General features: G+C 43.4%; 1 protein-coding gene across 2 annotated transcripts; it reads right to left on the bottom strand.

Annotated features, from left to right (window-relative positions):
• Positions 1–12334: 12334 nt before the first annotated feature.
• Positions 12335–16930, bottom strand: CCDC70 (coiled-coil domain containing 70). Of its 2 annotated transcripts, XM_073014561.1 has the most exons (3): positions 16356–16930; positions 13654–13742; positions 12335–13306 (listed from the first exon to the last, which is right to left on the bottom strand). In XM_073014561.1, the coding sequence occupies exon 3, from the start codon at positions 13261–13263 to the stop codon at positions 12565–12567; it is 699 nt and encodes a 232-aa protein (XP_072870662.1). In that variant the 5' UTR covers positions 13264–13306; positions 13654–13742; positions 16356–16930; the 3' UTR covers positions 12335–12564. The 2 variants fall into 2 exon arrangements, with proteins under 2 accessions (XP_072870662.1, XP_072870663.1); XM_073014562.1 differs by lacking the exon at positions 13654–13742.
• Positions 16931–22362: the final 5432 nt, after the last annotated feature.

Below are 22362 nucleotides of genomic sequence, written 5' to 3'. Positions count from 1 at the left end.
GTGTCAAGGTTTTGCTGGAAGAAGGGGCATTAGCTTTGGGTCTCCCTTCTAAGCAAATCTTCAATTTCCTGCAGTGTAGAAATTCTGGAATTATTGCCAGCTGGAGGTCCCAGATTTTTCCTACTGGTTTCCAGATTTCCAGAGAAATCCCCCTATCCCCGTCCTGCTCTCCAAATTACATCTCAAACCCAAGAAAGTATTCTTCAAACAGAGGATTGTCTGTTTAATGGAATCTCACCTCCTATAAGATAGTTGGGGTTATAAACAGCAAAATACGTGTTCACATGCAAAAACAAGTGAGCAAACAAAGACCTTTAATGGTTTCCCAATACCTAATAACAAATTTACACACCAAAAACTGATTTTCCAGACCCTCTAGTACCTGCATTCCCACCACCCATTGCTCCCCAAAACATCACCTGCCTTCAATGATTCCATTTTAGAATCATGAGGATATAAGACCACACCATAATAAAATCAGAGTGTACAAATTTAACAAAAGTAAATAATATCATAAATGCAAATAATGTGAAAAGAAGTTAACTGAGTATTAACCAAGCCACAGAGCAATGTTTGCAGCATGTGTGAATCTGTGCATGTGTAATGATTATTGAGAACCTAACAGGATTTCTGTACCCACAGTTAAGCTTCCTTTCAAACTGGTGAAATATGTGCCAATGAAATGATTTCATGACACCCTGAGTTACCTGCCTGAAGATCTCTTAATAGACCACTAGGGGCCACATAGTGGTCTACTGACCACGCTTCAAAGGAAAATCCAACAGGAGCTATTAAAAGAGAACATAATTTGGAAAGAGGTCGTGGTGGAGTCCAGGGAGTTTATGGAACATGTTCCAGAAGCCAAGGGACCAATGCACCAACAAATGGTTCCTCTTCACCCTCCAGTGATGTTTGTTCCTTTTTTTTCTGGGAACAACCCCAGGAGTGCTGCAAAGAACAAACTGGAGGGAGGGCACAGGGCTGAGGATGAAAAGGAGCCAGTCAGTGAAGCCACAACTTAGAAAAAGAGATCCGCTCTAGGAAACCTAGCAGACCAGAGGCAGAGAAGGAAAAGTAGCTAGGAGAGAATTGCCTTGGGTGAAGACCCAGGTGGGAGGAAGAGCAGGGGAGAAGAAAGGGCTTTGGTTTTAGAGTTGGAGTTTACACTGATCTTTATGGCTAAGGAGGAAAAGACAGCTTCTCCCACTGGAGGCCTTCAGTGAGGTATGTCTGGTGGTTTTGTACAGGCAAGTGGGAGCTGAGCCTGACCAGGAGGCTGTATGTGGGCTTGTGCTCATGCCCTGATCAGCATCTCCTGCAAGGAGATTCTTTTCTTCCCAGTTCTATGCCCGTTGCACAGCCACAACCTCTCATCACCCCAAGCCAGGTCAAGAAATGTCCCCTGGGCCAAGTCAGAGTCTGATTGACACTCCAGTGAGTTTGAAGAGGGGTAGGTGGGTAGGGTTCCAAGGGAACTGTCATCAGAATATCTTTTTGGTCATGTGTCATATGTGATAAAGGCCTTGGCATCAAAACCAGGTCATCCGTGGATGCAAGCATTTGCGGTGTAAGTAGTGTGTTAAACTCCTTCACTTTGCACGCTGGCAAAGAAGCAGGTCTGTCCATTGGTGAGCTTCCTGCTTTAGCTGCTTTAAGGGAAAGGCATTTGAAAGTGGCTGTTGAATGGAGTATTTTAACTTGGTTGAAAAAAAAAATGGGTTCTGGAGCCAAACAGCCTAGGTCCAAATCCCCATTCCACCTTTTACTGGTTATGTGACCTTGGGCTCCCTGTGCCTCAGGTTTCTCATTTGTAACCAGAGCTAACACTAGTACCACTTCACTGGGTTGTTGTGAGGATTGAGATATAATGTAGTGCACAGCATTAGAACAGTGCTTAAAGCAGAGTAAGCTCTCAATCAACATGAGCAACTGTTTTCTCTTCTCAAGGCTTTGCTGGGGTCTTTGCTCTGCAGCAAAGGTTTAAAGCCGCATTGGTTAGGGAAATGTGGGTCTAGAACTAGTTAAGCCAGCATCTCATTTTGTTGCTAAGCAACCAGCTCTGAGTTCTGCAAATGTGCAGCTCGGTGTGCAGTGACCGCCCCTAGCAATCCAGCTCCAGTCAGGCTGTCACGAAGCATTGTTTTATATTACTTAAGAGCTCATTTCAAATTGTGGAGGAGGAGGGAGGCAGGCACAGACAGCACAGCCATAAAACATGAGTAAAACCAGTGCTTTTGGCTGGAGGAGCTCACAGTGGGCTTAAAAATAGGAAAACAAGTGATGAAGTGTGCTGCTCCCCACCTGCAGCCGTGAGAGGCGAATTCACCTGTATGACTCGCCCTTCCCTGGGGTTAAAGAGGTGATCATGATCTTCAGAACGGGATCCTCCATGGATCAAGGGGGCATCTTTCCTTTGCCTGCATTTGGGTGTGGGGTTATAAGGCCTGGATACAAACCTAGATGTGTGGTTCCTCATTGGGAAGGGGCAGGATGAGAAGCGCCTACTGTGGCCTCACATTCCTTCTCTCAGGGAAGTCAGAGGTCGTCCAATATTCCTTCCTTCATTCATCTATGTCATTAAACACGTATTGAGTATCTGTTGCATGCCGAAGTTTGCTAGGCACTGAGGATAAAACTCAAAACAAGACAGTTACTCTCTATCTTGGCCTGGTTCTTAGTTAAAAAAAGAGAAGGAAACCCACTCTTGCTAGCTTATTAGAGATGGCATTTATCGAAGGACATTAAGGAGCTCAGGAAATTTCCCCCACAGCCAGAGAGTGAGGGTAAGTGACTTCAAAGCCAGGAAAATTATGCAGAAAACAGTTCTGGATTGCTCCAAAAGAACCCTTATTGCCCCTGCAGCTGAGTGTGGGCTCTGGCTCACACTACTGTCCCAGGCAGGGACCCCTCTGACAGGGCCTCTGTCCCTGCTGCTTCTAAAAGCTTGAGTTCCTACCCTCACACAATGACTTTCATGTGGCATCTTTTTCTTCACTGAGGTCTGGCATGGATGCCTGTGATTGGTGGAGCCTGGGTCACATGTCTGAGTTCTGGCTGTAGGGGAGGCTGGGAAATAAATTTCTGACTTTCACAGATAAGATGGGAAATTCCCCAAACACAAGGAAGGGTGTTCCAAAGATGCTGGGCAGCCATAAAGCCTTTGAGCATTCCCTGCATAGTCTCTGCCCTCTTCACCTTACAGTCTGCTAGAAGATTCAGGCAGGGTGACCAATGCTGCGCCAGGGGAAGTACAAGTAGAAGAGGGACCCCAGAAGGATCACGAGGTCAGGGAAGGCTCTTCACAGTCAGCCATATCTAGGCTGATACTTGAAGGATGAATATGAGCTCATCCTGGTGTAGGCTGAGGGAAGAACATCCCAGCTGCTGGAGCGACACATGCAAGGGTCCGACATCACAAGGGAGTTAGACACTGCAGGGAAGTGAGAGATGCTCTGTGTGGCTGGAGCAGAAGGATGGGGCAGAACAACTGGTGATTTAACAAGCCCTCTGGTTGATCCCGATGTATGATGAAATTCAAGAAACATTGCTTTAAGTAATATGCTTATCTTACTAGTTTTAAAATTTTTAGTGTTAGGCATTATATACTGACTTCCCATAATTAAAAAATGAGCAGATTTCCCATCCGTTTCTCATTCCAATATTGTGTATTGTAACTTGGATGGATCACTATTCAGTGGTATTTATATTTTACATAACTACGTAAATGCCATTCACAGCTGGATATGCAGTAGACCATACTATTCTTCCTTTCCTGCACAACTCTTTGTTTGACATTAATATGTAACTGTTGTTTTTCTCTCAGTTGCTGAGTTTTCTCCATACTTGCTACTAATTCACTGTCAAACTGTCCTGTAGCAACGTTCATCTCCTTTTAACACTTTCAGTTACTTTAGGAGTTCCATTAATTTCGTCTCATCTTTTTTAATGACTTCCGACTGCTCCAGTCTAGACTGGGGTTCTCTCTGGGCCTGGGCCACAGCTGTCCCCTGGGGTCTCCCCTCCCCTAACCACTGTATTGGATCTCCTGCTTCCTGATGCCACCTCTACCCCCATCTTGCTTAACACCCACATTTTGGTGGGGCTTCCCAGAAAAGGGTGCATTCGTGTAAATTGAGATCGCATGTGCCTGAAAAATGCCTTTATTCTACCCTCATTCTTGATAATTCGTCTAAGAATAAAACTTACAGTTGAAAATCGTTTTCTCTCAGAATTTTGACATCAATATTTCCTTGTCCTCCATTGTTCTAGCATCCTCCAGTGGTGTCATTGAGAAATCTGAAGCTATTTTTATTGCTTGTCTTATTTTGTATAACTTTATTTTAAGTTTTGTTATTTGCTCTTGTTCTGTCTCAGTTCCTCTTTTTCTCTGTAGGAGATTTTAGGCCTTCTCTATGCTCCCACTATTCTGAAATCCCATAGTGATGTGTCCTGATTAGATCTGTTTTCATCCACTCTTCTGGGCACTTCTGAGCCCTTTCGATCTGCAAACTTGTGTTCTGGGACATAGTCTTGAATGACTTTTTTGAGCATGTCTTCCCCTATGTTCTTTTCCTTTTCTTTCTTTTTTGATCTCAGTATGTGGAGGATGGAACTCCTGGTCTAAGCCTCTCTCTCTCTCCTTAAACTTCCCCTATCTATGTTTGTCTTTTTGCTCATCTTTCTCAGAGAGTTCTTCAACCTTATCTTCCAACTCACTTCTTGAAGTTTTCATTCCTGCTGTCATATTGTCCAATAACTCTTTTTTTTTTTTGGTTTTCTGAATATTTCTAGCATTTTTTTCTTGTTTCAGTGATGCAATATCTTTCTTATCTCTCTATGGATATTAATAATAATTTATAATCTTTTAGAAGCTTCTTTCTCCCTGTATATTCTCTATTTCCTCCAAGCTACAGTTATCTGTTAATTTTAGGCTATGTCATATTAGAGGCTTTCCAAAAGTGCCTAGTGATCCTTGGACATCTGCTCATATTTAACAGAGGAGCAATAAAACAGTTATTAGAAGCCCTATGTGCACAGGCGAGTCCCTAGAGTTAGCACTTCTGGCCTGTTCTCCTGAGCTGGTCAAATTCCCTGAGTAAGATGCTTCCATTCTCCTGCTAGAAGGGACAAGTTTGGCTGCCAGCATTCTGGGAGCTGAGTGAGGAAGGAAGGCTGGAAAGCCTGTGAGCATCTCTCTCTCTGTGTGTGTGTGTGTGTGTGTGTGTGTAGGGGGAGATTACTATCTATTTTTGCATAACAAATTACCCTAAAACGTAGTGGCTTAAAAACATAAACATTTATTATTTTACAATTTCCACGGGTTGGGAATCTAAGAACAGCTTAGCTGGGTAGTTCTAGCTGAGGTTACAGTGAGGTGTGGAACAGCTGCAACCATCTGGTTCAGTCTGGAGGCTCTCCTTCGAAAGTGGCTCACTTACATTCCCGGCAAGTGGCAAGAGATGCTAGTTATTGGCAGGAGGCTTCATTTCCTCCCCATGTGTCCTCATGACATGGCAGCTGCCTTCCTCCAGAGCAAGTGATTCAAGAGAGAGCAAGGCAGAAGCCACAGTGTCTTTTATGATCTAGCCTTAGAAGTCATACTCTGTCATCCTGGCTAACACGGTGAAACCCCATCTCTACTAAAAAACACAAATAATTACCCAGGCGTGGTGGTGGGCGCCTGTAGTCCCAGCTACTCGGGAGGCTGAGACAGGAGAATGACGTGAACCTGGGAGGCGGAGCTTGCAGTGAGCCGAGATCACGCCACTGCACTCCCGCCTAGGCGACAGAGTGATACTCCGTCTCCAAAAAAAAAAAAAAAAAAGGAAAAAGAAAAAGAAGTCATACTCTGTCATTTTTCTTATTATTCCATTGGTCACACAGATCAGCTCTACTCAGTGTGGGTTGGGGTGGTCCAAAGGTATGCATACCAGAGGGGCAGAATCACTAGGAGTCATCTGGAAGGTCGGCTCCTATGGTGGGGAGGGGACCGGGCGGGAGATGAGGAGGAGGAAGGTCTCAGCACGTAATGTACAGTTTTACTTTTTAGGCAATTTTTTGTGAGGTATCACCATCTTCTGCAATATCTGATATCTGCCGTTTAAGGACCCTGAGTTTTGTCCTCCCCAAAGAATAAACCTCCTTATCTTCTACAAAATGGAGGAGCAGTTTGGAGGGGAGAGAATCTAAGGGTTTGCTTCTTGAAAATGTAGTCTTCCTGTCCTTGGCGCCATCTATCCCCGTGCTTCAGGAAGCACCTGGCCTGCTAATTTTCCAGCCTTGGTGAGAGGAAGGTGGCTCTGCAGTATAAGTTGGGTTGGTTCTTGGCTTTCCCCACTGCCAGTTTAGGATTCAGCTTTATTATTTTTGCTAAGTCCATTACCACTCATTCCTCAGATTTTCTGCTTTCAAAATTGCGTTGCTATTGGTTTCTTTCTGATTCCTTTTTGTTCTTGTGGATTTATTTATGATTTTTAAAAACAACCCCTTTTCTCTGTTTTATTGGGACTTAGGGAGGAAGTAGAAGCCAGTGGATGCATTTGCTTTGTATCGTTAACTGGACATCCCCTCCTCTTCTCTTTCATTCTCATTTCTTCTGGGCTTTGCCCTTTAATTTGAAAATTATTCTTTTTTTTCCTCCTCTCATAAAGCTTCTGAAATGGGCCAAGAACCTATTTTAAAAGCCAAAAACTGAATAAAGACCCTTTCTATGTGTATTTTTAATTTGTCCTAAAATGGATGACTCTGGTTAAATATAGTCACACGCACAAAACAAAGAACTTTTATATATTTCAAAGTATTATCCAACCAGAACAGCACTATCATCCTCAGTGAGAAAGGGCATCAAGTAAGGGAAGGTGTAACTGAAGCAACAAAATTCATGCTGCTGACCAACAGTAGTAGGATGGGTGTTCTTGCACTGAGTCAGCCACACTTCACCAAACCTCGCTGCTTTAGTTCCTATGTGAAGGACAGGGCATACCCGTATGCAAAGAAGTAATTTGTACTGATTGACAGTGAGAGCTCATCCTCTTATCTAATTGAGAGATCACTGGTTCTCAAATGGGACAGAAGTGTCTCCCTTGGGATGTTTGGAAATGGGTGGGGGTAATTTTTAGTTGTCACCAAAGATTGGGCAGCATTGCAGACATGTAGTGGGGCCAGGGATGCTAAATGTCCTGCAATGCTGAGAAAATACTGTACAGTGAAAAATCATCTTATCCCAAATGCCAAAGGCACCTTCATGGGGAAACCAAGCCTGGGATGGTAACTTCAATGGAGTTGAAATTACCAATACAGAAACTAATCCATAAAGTACTAGGGCTTGGTTAAATACATGCAGATCTAACAAAACATTAGAAGGAAATTTTAGCTGAAGAATTGAGAGGTGCCAACCCATATGCAGAATTTACCAAGCAACCTTCCAAAAATCATTTACATAACTCTTAGACTCTCACCCACACTGAAGATACTAAAGGGTCAAGAGTAGGAAATTTCTGGAGAATTCTGGAAGATTTATTTATAGAGGGCCTATACTGTGAATCCTTCTACTCCCCTCAAGGGGAAAGACTTGGGAAGGGGCTACATTCTAACCCAAGTCAAGAGAAAGAAGGACTTTAGTATCGCATATACAACTTAAAACATGGTGCCTACAGTTTGGGTAACTGGTGTTTTGGTGACTAAGTCATGCCTGTGAAATCCAAAGGGTGAGGGGCTGACTAAAGCAGCTGCCGGTATCAGAGTAGAGAGTTGTGGTTTGAAGGGTAATTGCATTCCAGAGTTTGTTGAAGCCAAAATCAATGAATGTATGACCATGGAGAAGAAAAGAAAAAGAATCAGTGTCTTAGATCCTATGCAAGAGGATCTTCTGGGGAGGTTGGGAGTACCATGACTGTGTAAGGCTTTGATAAGTGTAGTAAGCAACCAGCTGAATAGTTACATCTCATGCTTATGGATGGGAGGGCAGGTAAGAGTGTCCTTCCTCGTGTGTGTGTGTGTGTGTGTGTGTGTGTGTTGGGGGCATCAACCTATTTTATTGACAGGACAGAGAGGCTCTGACAAAAAAGAGTTTATTTGATAGTGACAGGGGATTGCCATCTAGTATATGCAAGCCATGATGATCTTGGTATATCTGGATAAATTAATGTAAAGGGAAACTTTTAAAAGACAAAGAAGAGGTTCACATAGGCTATTCTGAAACAAAAATCATTAGTCACAGGGGCTTGTGGCAGGAGCTGGTGTTCACTTATTGGTGGAGACAGCCATTGCTAGGCAAGTCTTGTAAGAGCAGCTTATCTGGAATGCCACAATATTGCAGAATTTCTCGTGGTAGCCCTGCTACAGACTTGGGTTGAACAGCAGGATGTGCAGGACATGCAGGATGTTCAGGGATTTGTGGGTTTTTAGAAGGTCCTTGTGTTCTTATCTCGGAAATATGTGTGTGAGATCCCCTCCTTCATGACCTCCCCAGCTCCACTTTGCTTGGGCCTGGTGTAAGTGACTTCACCTTGGCATCAACGACTTTGACAGGGGAAGGGGTAACCAAGGAACCACAAAAGCCACCATAAAGAGAAAGAAGCAGCAGCTTCAAACAGCTGTCAAATCCAGAGAAGGTCAAAGCTCTAGAATAGGATCAGTCATGGAAGAACTTTCCTGCTTCTCCATCCCCTCTACTTCCACCTTGGAAGGATCCAAACCTACATAAGCATGACCAGGAGAGAAAAAGAAGTATCCGGCCGTTTCATCTTCTCTTCAACGGTGGGATTTCTCATTCCTGCAGAGCCCACTAAGGGTCCAGAGCTTTATTACATGGGAGTGGAACATCTTCATTACTGAATTGAGGCCAGGTGTGGTGGTTCACACCTGTAATCCCAGCACTTTGGGAGGCTGAGGTGGGCCGATCACAAGGTCAGGAGTTCGAAACCAGCCTGGACAACATGGTGAAACCCCATCTCTACTAAAAATACAAAAATTAGCCAGGCATAGTGGCAGGTGCCTGTAATCCCAGCTACTCAGGAGACTGAGGCAGGAGAATCGCTTGAACCCGGGAGGCGGAGGTCGCAGTGAGCCAAGATTGTGCCACTGCACTCCAGCCTGGGCGACAGTGCGAGACTCCATCTCAAAAACAAACAAACAAACAAACAAACAAACAAACAAAAATTACTGAACGGGGACTGTGTTTTTTAACTTAAAGTGACTGGAAGAATCCATGGTGTCTACTTGAGTTTTAATTTAGGGACAAGGGTGGAACTAGCCCCATTGATACGTTTAAAGGGATAAGAGAATTCTTGACAGCACGACGTCTAATGCTGGCACATAAGACCTTAGGAAATGGTCCACCCTCCTCGGGGCAGTGAGGAATAGCTTTGCTGAGGTTAATAATGTGAGGATGGAGAAAGCAATAGATGAACAAGAGTCAGATCTTGGTCATGACACAGCTCCACTCCTTACCACAGCCAAAGTCTCTTCAGTGAGCATTGTTCCTTCATCTACAAAATGAAGGAGTTCAACTAGACAGCCAGTGGGATGCCTTCCCTATTTAAACTCTCGTGTGAGTCTAGGGATGGCAAGGTGGAGAGGGGTTGGGTGAGTAGCCCCTTTCCTGGAGATTATTTAAACCACAGATGGTTTAAACCAGAGAAGAACTGGAGAACCCACTGCATTTCAAAAATATTTCCTTGATCTCCTGGCAGCTTTGGGTAATTTGGGTAAGTGCTTCTGGCTGGAGGCACAGCTCAGGCTTTGTGGGGAAGATGAATTTAATGGTGAAACAACAGTTGTGGCAATAGATGCTGTTTCTGGAGCCTCTGAATCTTCTAGTATCTGCATTATGATTTTGGAATAAAAGATGATTCATTTCGAATCTGGAAGTCAGCTAAATGAGCAGGACTCTGAAACAGCATAAATGACATTTCTCCCTGCCAGGAGCTCAAAGCAGGGAGGCTGAGCTTCTCCGTAGATATTTGCCTGTGCTTCATCTTACAAAAGACCCAGGAACTCTCTCAGGAGTTCAGCCTTGCTGTCACAGGTGCTGGCTAAGGGAAGCCAGCTTTGGCTACTGCTGAGGTTGTGGAGAAATCTATCTGCGTTTGTGCTAACAGTATTATTAAAAGCCCAGAGGTTAGGAGATGTTTCTGTGAATGTTATCTGCACTCTATCTATCTGTGAACCAGTGCTGAAGGGCAGGTGATTCCCAGACATTACCTGTACACAGCTTACTTACCCTTAGGTTTCCTTTTGGCTAAAACTCAGTTTCATTCATCTCTATGCATCTTTGCATAGTGACATGCACTGCTGTAGTGCTGTCTCAGAGAGGCAGCCCCATGGGCCTCTTCCCTCCTAGCATTTGCCAAATTTTCCAAATAATGACATTGTGATTGTGTGATTATCTGTCTCCTCCACTAGATGGGAAGCTTCCTGTAGGCAAGAATTAGCTCATTCCCAAACATAGCATAGTGTTGGAAGGCACAGTGGTGGTGAATAAATACATAGGTGGATGATGAATTAACTGATTTATGTAGCAAAGGGATGCTGGCTGCACACCTTCTTGTTGGATGGCAGGGAACAAGAAGAAAGGTTGAGTTCACCCAAGTGCTGACCAAGCTTTGAGAACTTCCTTTCCATAGCAGATAAAAGGAGTCTGCAATTGTGGAGGTCTAGAGTACACTTTTCATCTCCCTTCACCCTGAGTTTTGTCTTTGGCAGAATCCCTGGGGATTTTTGAATCTGCAGCTTTTCTCTGCACTGGGGTTCCTGCAGTGTGAACACCATCCAGTGGCCTACACCATCCAGGTCTTGAGTGTGAGCCCCTGGCAGCCCTCTTGAAATGGAATTCTCTCCACCCTGCATCCTGTTCCCCATGGCTTGCTGAAGTCCTTGCCCTGGGACCCAAGGAGAGCTGAGGATGGGGGTGTGTGTGTGTGTGACCAAGGAGAAAGCTGCTCCCACTGCCGTGACCCTGCTTTCTCTGAGAATCAGAGGACTTGCAGGGAACCCAGACTTTCCCAGGGCCAAGTTTTCCATTGGCCATGCAGTAACCCAGGCTTTCCCACAATCATCTCCTGAGAGTCAGCTCCTGGGAGTCAGCCCACTCTCCTGGCACCAAGGGTGTTTGTTCACCCTTGACTTTGCAAAGATCCCTGTCCCCTCCTCTTCCTATCTCTCCACCCCCAAGCCACTGTGAAATCCTAGTGTACTTTAAGGCTCTCCCAGTATTGACACCACTATCAGCCAAGTCACTTTCCATGACCCAGGGCTGTATTAGGAAAGGGCCACAATACCAAGAGACAGACACTGTGGGTTCTTGTCCTGGCCCTCCCATTTGCTACTTGCTGGACCACATGCACTCACATTACTTCTTTAGGTCTCTGTTTCCTCATCTGTACAATGGGTTTATGTACCTTCCTGCCAGCCCACAGAGCTGTGGTGAAGGTCACATGAGGAGGTGCATGAGAAATTGCTTGTCTAGTAGTAGGGGACGCACCACGGTGAGGTAAGTTGATGTGTTAATATAACAATGAAGGCCAGGCCTAAGGAAAGGGGAAGCAAGACACATTTGTCGTGGCGTTTCTTACTCCCTTACTCCCTCACTTTTGGTCATTTGTGTAGCATTCCCCATAAAGGCCATCTAATCTCCCCACCCCCAGAAGAAGAGTTGGGCACATAAGTTGCTTGACCACATTCATGCACATTCATTCAATGTACTACTTCCTAGGGTATTTTAATTTTAAAATAGATGAAAGCAGGAAGCCCCCCAAAAAGAACGTATAATACAGAAAAACAGGGACCATGAGACTTCCGTGAGTGGGAATATGTGAGGGCAGGGCCAGGGAGCATGCCCGTGCATTGCCCAGGCCACTCCATGGGTCAGCTTGACTCCCTCGTCAAGGGCGTCAGTGCTCTTGGGGGCCGCACTCTTGAGTCTCAGCCCCCACGCCAAGGCCTCATTTTCATGCTGCCTGAGTAGGGCTGCTGAGACGTTTGGTGGAACTCGGAACTACCAGTGAGTGGGTCGTGCAGGGATTCTGCCTGTGTCCTCCACATGCCTTACCAGGGGAGGAAGAGGCACAAACAAAGAGTTAACAGCACAGAGGCCTTTACTGGAATGCTGTCAGCCCTCTCCAGGCCTCCAAGACTGCCCCAAGTGAAGAAGTGACTTCCCTACAGTGTGGCAGAGACAGTGGTGTCTCAGCCCCTCTCCGTCCCTGTGTGTCGCTAGCTGGCACGGCCCAAGCCTCTTCTCCCCATTTTGACTCTTTTAAAGAGAGCCAAAGCGTCTCTACTTCCAAACACCCGCACAGGCTGGAGTCACTGGGAGCTGCCTGGGGCCGAGCTCTGTGTCCCAGAGATGGGAATATGACCTTGGAGCATCACAAAACCTGGAAAAAAATGCAGCCAGCCTTCCTCAAAGAAGTTGGATTTCCAAACCTTGTCTCAGGACTTTATTGGATCTTTCAAAACAAGGAGACCAATGAGTGTGTTTTTTCTCCAGCACATGAGTTCACCCTGGACTTGAATCCCAACCCAGGGGAGTCTGGACCACAGGGCCCTGCACCTGCATGCTGGCTACGCCCTGCCTCGGGAGAAGGCCAGCGAGCGCTGCCCTCTGTTGGCGTTGTGGAACTCTTCGAGCATCTGCTCCCTGGCAATGTGGCCATTGCGCTCCACCCAGAAGGCCCTCTCCTCTTCCCAGAGGGCATTCTTTTCCTCCCAGAGGGACGTTTTATCCTCCCACAGGGCTTTCTCCTCCTCAAGGAGGGCTCTTTCCTCTACCCACAGGGCCTTTTCTTCCTCCCACAGGGCCTTGTCCTCCTGAAGAAGGTTCCAGTCTTTTTCCCATAAGGCATTGTCCTCTTTCCAGAAGGCCTTGTCGTCCTTCCAGAAAATGCGGTACTTTTTCCAAAAAGTTTTCTCTTCCTCCCTGAAAGACTTTTCCATTTCCCAGAAGGATTTTTCCTCTTTCCAGAAACTTTTCTCCTCTTCCCAGAAAGGTCTCTCCTCTTCCCAAAAACCCAGGATCTGGCCCCAGAAAGCATGGATTTTGCCTCGGAAAGTCCACATTTCTTCCCTGAAGCCCTCTATTTTCTCACGAAAAATTTTCATCTCTTCGCGAAAAGCCTTTTCCTCCTGCAGCTTGTGCATTAGTTTCTTCTGGCGAATACTGGGAGAGGATGTCACCAGGGACCGGAAGCAGGCAAGCCCCATCCATCTGCTCACCTTGAAGGAAAACATCTTCCTTAACAGTCGGAATGGTGGGGTGGCCATGATGACAGGACCGTTAGCCAGGTCCAGATCGGCTGGTCAGACCCTGTAGGGGGAGCAGAGAAGAGAGGTCTGTGAGTATCACATGCCAAGGGATGGCCCTTGGTTCTGTAGTACTGGATTTGAGAAAATGTAATCACTGTTCTTTGTCCCCATGGTGGTGTTTGTGAGGGACAAGCTTTGGTCAAGAAACATGTGGGGTGGTCATGGCTTTGGGCTGGAGAGGCAGTCAGTACATTCAAGCTCAAGGCTGCTAAAAACATAGATGCTCAGCCAAGAAGGACAGTGGCTCTCAGCTGGGGTATCAGAACACACAGGTGTGACATGACGAGGCCAAGAAGAATTTATATTTGTTCAGTCAACCCGAGTGAATTTAGGTTTTGGTATACTCACTTGGGAATTGTTCCTGTCTGCCTATGGTCATGCTCACATGTGAATGTCCTCTATTACGAGCCTGGGACACAGAAGATAGGCCCCCTGACCTCAGAGAGGAGGAGGACAGTGTATATTAGGAGAGGAGTTTATTTTGGGAAAAGTGGTTTAAAACAAAAAGGTGAGAGACAATGGTGAATGTTGCCAGGATCATGGAACAAGAAGACCCTCACGCAATATTGAGTAATATGGAACAATAAGAAAGACACCAGATGACCCAGCAACTCCAGTCCCAGATATAAACCCTGAGGAAACTTGGGAACTGTGACTAGGATACATGTACAAGTGTGTTCGAGGAGCTTTGCTCATAAGAGCTCAACTCTGGAAACAATCCAGTGACCATCCCAATAGAGTGGAATAAAAAATGGCGGTATATCCACATGACAGACAGCATGGCTGCCTACAACAGCATGGGTGAATCTTATAAACACTCTGCTGAAAGAGAGAAGCAGGATCAGGGAATTTCAAAGAATGAAGTTCCAAACAAGCAGGACTAAATGCCACGGTCTAGGGGAACATACTTCAGTGTTAACACAGAAAGAAAAGCAAGGAAGTGAGTCCCAAAGTCAGAGTAATAGTTGCTGGTGTGGGAGGATTTGGGGTGTGGGATGAGGAGGTGAGACTAAGGATTGTGATTAAGTGAGTACTTGAGAGGGGCTTCTGCAGTGCTAGCAGCATTCTGTTTCTTTGCTTGGTGGCGGTTTCATGTGTGTTGTTATAAAAACGTGTTAAGCGGTACATGGATATTCTATGTACCCCAGTCAATACAGTGTATTTCACAATAAAATAAAAGCTGGGGAGAAGAAAAAAGGAAAAGAAAAAAAGAAAAGAAAAAGAAAGACAGGGAGGGAGGGAAGGAGAAAGATCTTCAAACATTGCCATATATCCGAGGAATCAGATAGCAGAACTATCCGTAACAATCCCTGTAACTACAAACATGAATCAAGGGATGAGAAAAAGCACTGGACATAGGAAGGTGGTTAGGGAGCAGTAAAGAGCTGTGTTGTCAGATAAGTGGTGCATGCACATGCTGAGAGCATTGTTTTCCATTTTGTGCTTTCTTGAGGAAGTTGCCAGGTTCTGGCCCTCACTCAGTGGACCTCACTGATCCGTCATTCATGAGACCTTTTGGGGAAATTTTCAGGGCTTTCTCTGTGTTTTTCCATTTCTGGTTTAGGAACAGGGAGTAGAGGAGGAGAAAGGACACAACTGGGGGTGTGTGTGTGTGCACGCGCGCAACCATATGAAGAGACAGTGGCTAGGCTGTGGACAGCTGGTGGCATCACCATCCGTCAAGTCACACAAACCAGAACCAGGGGCACATCCTTGACCTTTCCCTCTCCCTCACCAGACTTCTCTCCTCAACCATCAAGCCCGCCTAGCTGAGATCCTTAACATTTCTTGAAACCATGCCCCGTTCCATCTCCCCAACCACAGCCGGGTCAGGCCAGGATGCCTGAAATAGCCTTGCTGCTCTCTGTATTGATCTTACCCTTTTATCTGCCCCTGCACTGTAGCCCTACAGGTGTTTTCTAAAACACTTTCTCGTCCTATCACCTCAGTTCACACACCTTCAAGGACCTTGTAGCCCAACCATCAAAGCTGAATGCCCTAGGAAGGCCCTGTGCAGCCCAACTCCAGCTTGCTTCTCCCTGTCCTTCCTACCCAGCCTGCACCCAACTCCAAATCTAAGGCCCAGTATGAATGAGCTCTATTCAGCTCTTGGCACCCTGCCTCCAGTTTCCTGCCTGGATGCTGAAGCACATGCCGCATCCTCTACTGAGAGCCCCTTTTCCTCCTACGGGGGGCTTGAATTCCTGTTCATCCCTTCCCCTCTGAAAGCCACTCGGACCCTCCAGACAAAGTTCCTCGCCACCTCCGCGATGCTATCTGTCTGTTACTCCACTGTTACTTGTCAGACTTGATTGAAATTAGGTGTAGACATGTCTTCCTGACATCTCTGTAACCCAGGAGCTATTATAATATAAAGCCGTCTATATAGGAGGGAACTGGTGAAAATGTTGGTTGAATTGAACTGAATTTAACTGCATTTTGGAAATTTGATTTTCTATGTTGTATGGCTCTTTGCCTGGAATCTGTCCAATATGGGAGGTCCTCCCTCACTTCCATGTCTTGCTGGCCCGCTCTCCCTGGATAGCCTTGCTCAAGCTCCCTTCAGTTCACCTAGCGAATCCTTCAGCACTCAGATACCTCCTCCAGGCAGTCTCTCCTAAGCTCAGACTGAGCATGTGCACTTTCTGTCCCACTAGAAACACCTCATCTTCCATCTCTATGTCTGGCATCCCGCGAAACGTCCTGCCACAGGATAGGTGTTCAGAAAATAGCAGCTGGATGAATGGGCGTCTACTGGGTTAGGATGTTGGAAAAAACTCACCTCCAAGTTTTTCTCAAGTGAACACTGAACTTTCTTTAAGAAAGAAAGAAAACAAGAACCACATCAAATATGTAGATGTGTGTTAAGATATAAGGTACAACATAAAACTGTAGATATGTATCTGTACAGCTATAAAAATGCACATTAAAGAAACATGCCTAGTTTTCAGTTATACTGTAAGACTAGGAACTTCTTTTTAAGGAAAATATTATATATTACCTTATGCTTAGAACAAATACTATATAATCTAAAGCCAGCAGTTACTTACTGCTTAGCTGCTTCCCAACGGGATAGGTCCTGTAGCCCTTAGAGGGTACATGCGGCCATTGTCATGTGAGATCCCCGATGACGCTGCTTGCAGGCCTGCCCCAACAATGCTGGCTGTGACCTATCTGTGCCCTTTCAGACCTGACTCACAGGATGGTGACTCTAAGAAGGAGTCCCCTATAAAAGACTTTAAGGAAAGGAGGGGGCACTTGAAAGGTCTGAAAGAGTTCCTTTTCCGTCTTTGACTTCCCTGATAGGGCAGTGCTGTTGATGACTCACAAGTGATTGTTACCTCAGATTCTGTCGGCATTGGTTCCAGGAGCATGGTTCTAGGAAGTCATGGTCTGGTGAGGGCTTTGTGTGGGTTGAATCACTTCTCTTGCTGCTTTCCAGATTCTTTGTCTTTGGCTTTTGATAGTTTGACTAGGATGTGTCTTGGTCTTGAGGTTTATTCTACTTGGAGATTGTTAAGCTTCTTGGATATGCAGATTTGATACAGTTTTTCATCAAATTTCAGAAGTTTTTGGCCACTATTTCTTCAAATGTTCTTTCTTCCATTTTCTCTGTCTCCTCTCCTTCTAGGGCTCCTATTATGTGAATACTGGTAGCGTGAGGGTGTCCCCCAGGTCTCTAAAGTTATATTCATTTTTCTTCATTCTTTTTTCTTTCTGTTGCTTAGATTAGATAATCTCAATTAACCTGTTTACAAGCTTGTGGATTTTTTCTTCTGTCAGTTCAAATATGCTGTTGAACTCCTCTTTAATTTTTCATTTTCAACTCCAGAATTTTTGTCACATAGTAAAATTTTTAAATAGTCAAATAAATTAACATATCCATATCTCATAACTACCCTTTTTTGTGCACTGTAGCAAAAGCACCCAAAATCTACTCTCTCAGCAAAAATCCTGAATACAATGTTATTAACTATAGTCCTCATGTTGTAGCTTAGATCTCTAAATTATTTATCCTATATATCTGCAACTTTGTACCCTTTGATCTCCTTCTTCCTGTCCCCTCCCCACACCGAGCAACCACCATTTTATTCTTTGTCTATGTATTTGACTTTTTTCTTTCTTTTCTTCTTTTTTTTTTTTTGAGACGGAGTCTCGCTCTGTTGCCCAGGCTGGAGTGCAGTGGCGTGATCTCGGCTCACTGCAAGCTCTGCCTCCTGGGTTCGCGCCCTTCTCCTGCCTCAGCCTCCTGAGTAGCTGGGACTACAGGCGCCCACCACCACGCCTGGCATTTTTTTGTATTTTTAGTAGAGACGGGGTTTCACCATGTTAGCCAGGATGGTCTCGATCTGCTGACCTCGTGATCCGCCTGCCTCGGCCTCCCAAAGTGCTGGGATTACAGGCGTGAGCCACCGCACCCGGCCTCTTTTTTTTTTTTTTTTTTTTTAAGATTTTACATATAAGCGAAATTGTGCAGCATTTTTCTTTCTGTGTCTGGCTTATTTCACTTAGCATAATGTTCTCCAGGTTCATCTATCTTGTGACAAATGACAGGATTCTTTTTTTATGACTGAATAATATTCTACTTTATATACATGCTACAATTTCTTTATCCATTCATCCGTCCGTGGACCCCTAGTCCATCCAGAATTTCTCCAGAAGTTTTCACTGTGTCTCCAGAATTTCTGTTTGGTTATATAAAGAAAAGGATATATGTACTTTTATATACACACACGCACACTCTTTTCTATAATATATACTTTTCTATATATCTATATAAAAGTATATGTATATAAAGTGTGTGTATATATACACACACACACTATATATATATAATATATATATACACACAAACACACACTTTTCTGTCTCTTTTTGGTAAGGCATAGTTTTTAAATCTTTAATGCTTTTTTTTTTTTTTTTTTTTGAGACATCATCTCTGTCAGGCTGGAGTGCAGTGGCATGATCTTGGCTAACTGCAGCCTCAACCTCCTGGACTCGAGGGGTCTTCCCACTTCAGCCTCTCAAGTAGCTGGGACTACAGGCGTGTGTCACCAGACCTAGCTAATTTTTTGTATTTTCTGTAGAGATGGGGTTTCTCCATGTTGCCCAGGCTCATCTCAAACTTCTGGGCTCAAGTGATCTACCCACTTCGGCCTCCCGAAGTGCTGGGATTATAGGTATGAGCCACCACACCTGGCCTTGTTTTTCTTTAATTCTTTAGGAATGGTTTCTTTTAGTTCTTTAACTACATTTGTAATAGCTGACTAAAAATCTTGGTTTAATCACTCAGTGTCTGCAATTCCTTAGAGACAGTTTATAACCAAAAAGACAATTACTCAGAGAATAACAGTTTCAGGCCAGGCATGGTGGCTCATGCTTGTAATCCTAGCAATTTGGGAGGCTGAGGAGGGAGGATGGCTAGAGCGTAGGAGTTTGAGACCAGCCTGACAACATAACAAGACCCTGTCTCTACAAAACCAAAATAAATTAGTCAGTTGTGGTGGTGCATGCCTGAAGTCCCTGCTACTTGGAAGGCTGAGGAAGGAAGGATCATTTGAGTGCAGGAGGCTGAGGCTGAGTGAGCTTTGATTGTGCCACTGTACTCCAGCCTGGGCGACAGAGTGAGACCCTGTCTCAAAAACATACATAAATAAATAAAATAACAGTTTCTATTGGCTGCTTTTCTCCCTTTATATATAACTCTGTTTGCAATAAAGGGTTTTTTGTTTCTTTGTATGCCTCAAAAATTTTTGTTGAAGTTGGACACTTCATATAATATAGTAACTAAAAATGAGATTCCCACTCCCAAGTTGTGTTGTTGACATTTATTGTTGTTGCTGTTGCTATTTGTTCATTTAGCGAACAAATTTAGCAAAAAATAATTTGTTCATTTCTTGGACAAATTCTATTAAGTCTATATTTTTTGTCATGTGTGGGCACTAAAGTCTGCTTATTAACGATCAGCTAAGACTGGACAGAGATCTCCATGAACGGATGTCTCCTTTCCTTTGCTGAGGGTGTGTGTGTGTGTGTGTGTGCACGCATGTGTGTGTGGTTGGGGGTGCGGGGATGCAGGTTGGGCATACCTTTAGTGATCATGCAGGCAGTTTACGATTCTGCCTAGCCTTCACTTCCTTCTTGTGAGAGTCTCAAAGTCAGCCTGAGGTGAGAGATTATGGCCATCTCAGGTCTTTCTCAGCCATGTGCACAGTCACATGCATGTGACCCAAATTCTCAGGAATATATCAAAACTTGTTAAAGTCTCCGTCTTATTCTCCAGTTTTTCTTTTTCAGTTATTGGTCAAGCCTCTGGTTAACCCCAACTAGTAAGGCCAAATCAGGCAGCTATGATATTAAACAATTACCACTTTTTTTTTTTTTTTTTTTTTTTTTTTACAAATGCCCTGAGGATAGGGTTATTTGCACAGAGTAGGCTCTGAATCAAGTCAAATAAAGACAAGTTCGGTGTCGGAAGCTTTTCAGTGAACTGCCAAACAGGTCAAATAGTAACAATTCTTTGAGGATGGAGAGAATCCATCCTAACCCTTACTGAGTCATTTTGAAAGTCTCAATCATTGGTTTTTAACCATTCTTCTTTTCTAGTATGTGTGCTTAAGACTATCAGTTTCCGAAACAGCCAAGTAAAAAGGGCTCCTGGGAGAACCTCCGACCTGCCACTGGGTGGATGGAACCGGACGTTGGGAAGTACGCACTGTTTGCAGGGGGGAAGGAGCTTGGCCTCTCATGGTTCTGGGTGGCAACCTAGGATTCAATCTGTGAGATGGGGCCCTGTTAACAGGAACCCCTTTCGCTTTGCTGAGTTTTTTTCCCTTTACACCCAATAAATTTCATTTTTTTTATCCTTCTATGTGTCCACAAGCCTAATCTTTTCCTGGTTATGTGACAAGAATCCAAAGAACCCAATTTTTAGCTGAACTGAGGAGAAAGTCCTACAACATTTTCGTTTAAGTACACTTACCTGCATCTCACATGTTTTGATATGTCACCTTTTAATTACCATTCAGTTAAAATATTTTCTGATATCCATTGGAATTGCTTCTTTGATCTATTGGCTATTTACAAGTACATTGCTTAATTTCCAAATATATGGGGATTTTCCAATTACCTTTTTGTTACTGACTTCCAGTTCCATTTCACTATGGTTTGCACAGAGTGTATGGTTTGTATACTCTGATCTCAATCATTTCAATTTGCTAAGACTTGCTTTATGGCCCTGCATACATTCAATTGTGGTAAATATTCCATGTCCACTTGAAAATAATTGGTATTCTTCAGTTGCTTGATGCAGTGTTCTCTCTCTAGATGTGTCTGAATTAGGTTGAACCTTTACCTGTGTTGTTCAAATCTTCTATATCCTTATAGATTTTTCTGGCTGCTTGTTCTATCAGTTATTGAGAGAGATGTACTTACAGATCTATTTCTTCCAGTTAGGTCAGTTTTTGTTTCATATACTTTGAGGCTTTATTATTAGATACATGCATATTTACAATTGTTATATTTTCTTGGCATAACGACACTTTGATTTTTATAAAATGCCACCTTTTTATCTTTAGTAATACTTCTTTCCTTAAGTTCTACTTTGATATTAGTATAGGCACATCAGCTTTAATTAGTGTTTGCATGGTGTATCTTTTCCATCCTTTTATTTCAACCTTTATGTGCCCTTATATTTAAAGTGTATTTCCTGTGATTAACATATGGTTGAGTTTTGCTTTTTCTATCTGATACAATTTGTCATTTATTTGGTTTTTAAAAATATTTAAACTTTATATAATTACTGATTTATATTAGATTTGAATCTATTTTCTTATCATTTTTTTCCAGCCCTACCTGTTGAATGTTACTTTTCCTTTTTTCTTTTTGATTAATTAAATAATTTTATTATTCCATTTTCCTCTATTATGTCATTAGTTATATATTCTTTTAGCAATTATCCTAGAGATTACAATAGACATCCTTGAGTTGTTAAAGTCTAATGGATTTTTATCTTTACCACTTCTCTGATAATGCTAGAATCTTAGATGATTTTAACTCTATTTATACGCCTTTTACCTTTCTCATTTTGTTGTCATAAATTTTAATTCTGCATATATTCAAGACTCCACAAGATTTTGCTGGTCAATATACATTTGTAATTACACATGTTTTTGCCTTTTTTCATACTCTTCATTTCTTCCTGCATCTCTGTGCTTCTGTTTGGGATAATTTTCCAGGTACTCAAAAAATCATGTTCTTTAGTATGGGTCTTGTGATGGAATCTCTCAGTGTTTGTTTATTTGTTGAAAATACTTTTGCCCTTTTTTTAATGCCGATTAACAGGTGTTATCGGTAGAATGGTTTGCTTAGTGTGTTTCCACTGCTGTGTAAACAAATGCCACTTTCATTTTCCTGTTCTTTACATTATAGAGAATTTCATAGTAATATGATTTCAAAACATAGATAAGAAATGAATTTTAATCTCTGTAAACATTTGATAGCAAAATCAACAATTGTCTCTGATGAATTTGTATTATCATAATATTGGCTCTAAGTTTTTAATAGAAAGGAATAAAACATAATTAGGTTCTACACAACATGAAATCCAAACAGAAGTGCCTTTGTTTTCTTATTCAGACATATGATCCTTTATGATCTCATTTGCCTTCATTTTTGAAGCATATTTCTACTGGTTAGAGAATTATAGTTTAGTTGTTATTGTCTTTCAGTTAGTCTGGTTTCTATTGTTTCTGTTGAGAAGTCAGCATCAATCTAATTGTTGCTTTTTGAAGGAAGTATGCTTTTTAAAATTCCAACCGATGTTAAGACTTTGCCTTTGGTCTTCGGCAGCTAGATGTGCTTTCCTTTGTATTTTCATGCTTGGGATTTGAAGTATTTCTTGTATGATTGAAACCACTTTGCAAAATTATGACGGTGAGAGAAATCTGACATAGTTGACTCCATCTTGCTTCTGACCTCCAAGGTGTTATTGGTCATTCTTGGGTGTAAACCCAGATAACTTTGGGAGGAATTTATACTTTAACTTTGAAGCAAGGA

The sequence above is a fragment of the Chlorocebus sabaeus genome, chromosome 3 (assembly GCF_047675955.1).
Source record: "Chlorocebus sabaeus isolate Y175 chromosome 3, mChlSab1.0.hap1, whole genome shotgun sequence".
Lineage (NCBI taxonomy): Eukaryota > Metazoa > Chordata > Mammalia > Primates > Cercopithecidae > Chlorocebus > Chlorocebus sabaeus.
This window is presented reverse-complemented; position numbering and strand designations above follow the sequence as displayed.

Bases quoted from the DNA above. Each gene is read 5' to 3' on its own strand.
- CCDC70 (XM_073014561.1), bottom strand. From the start codon at position 13,263: ATGGCCACCCCACCATTCCGACTGTTAAGGAAGATGTTTTCCTTCAAG.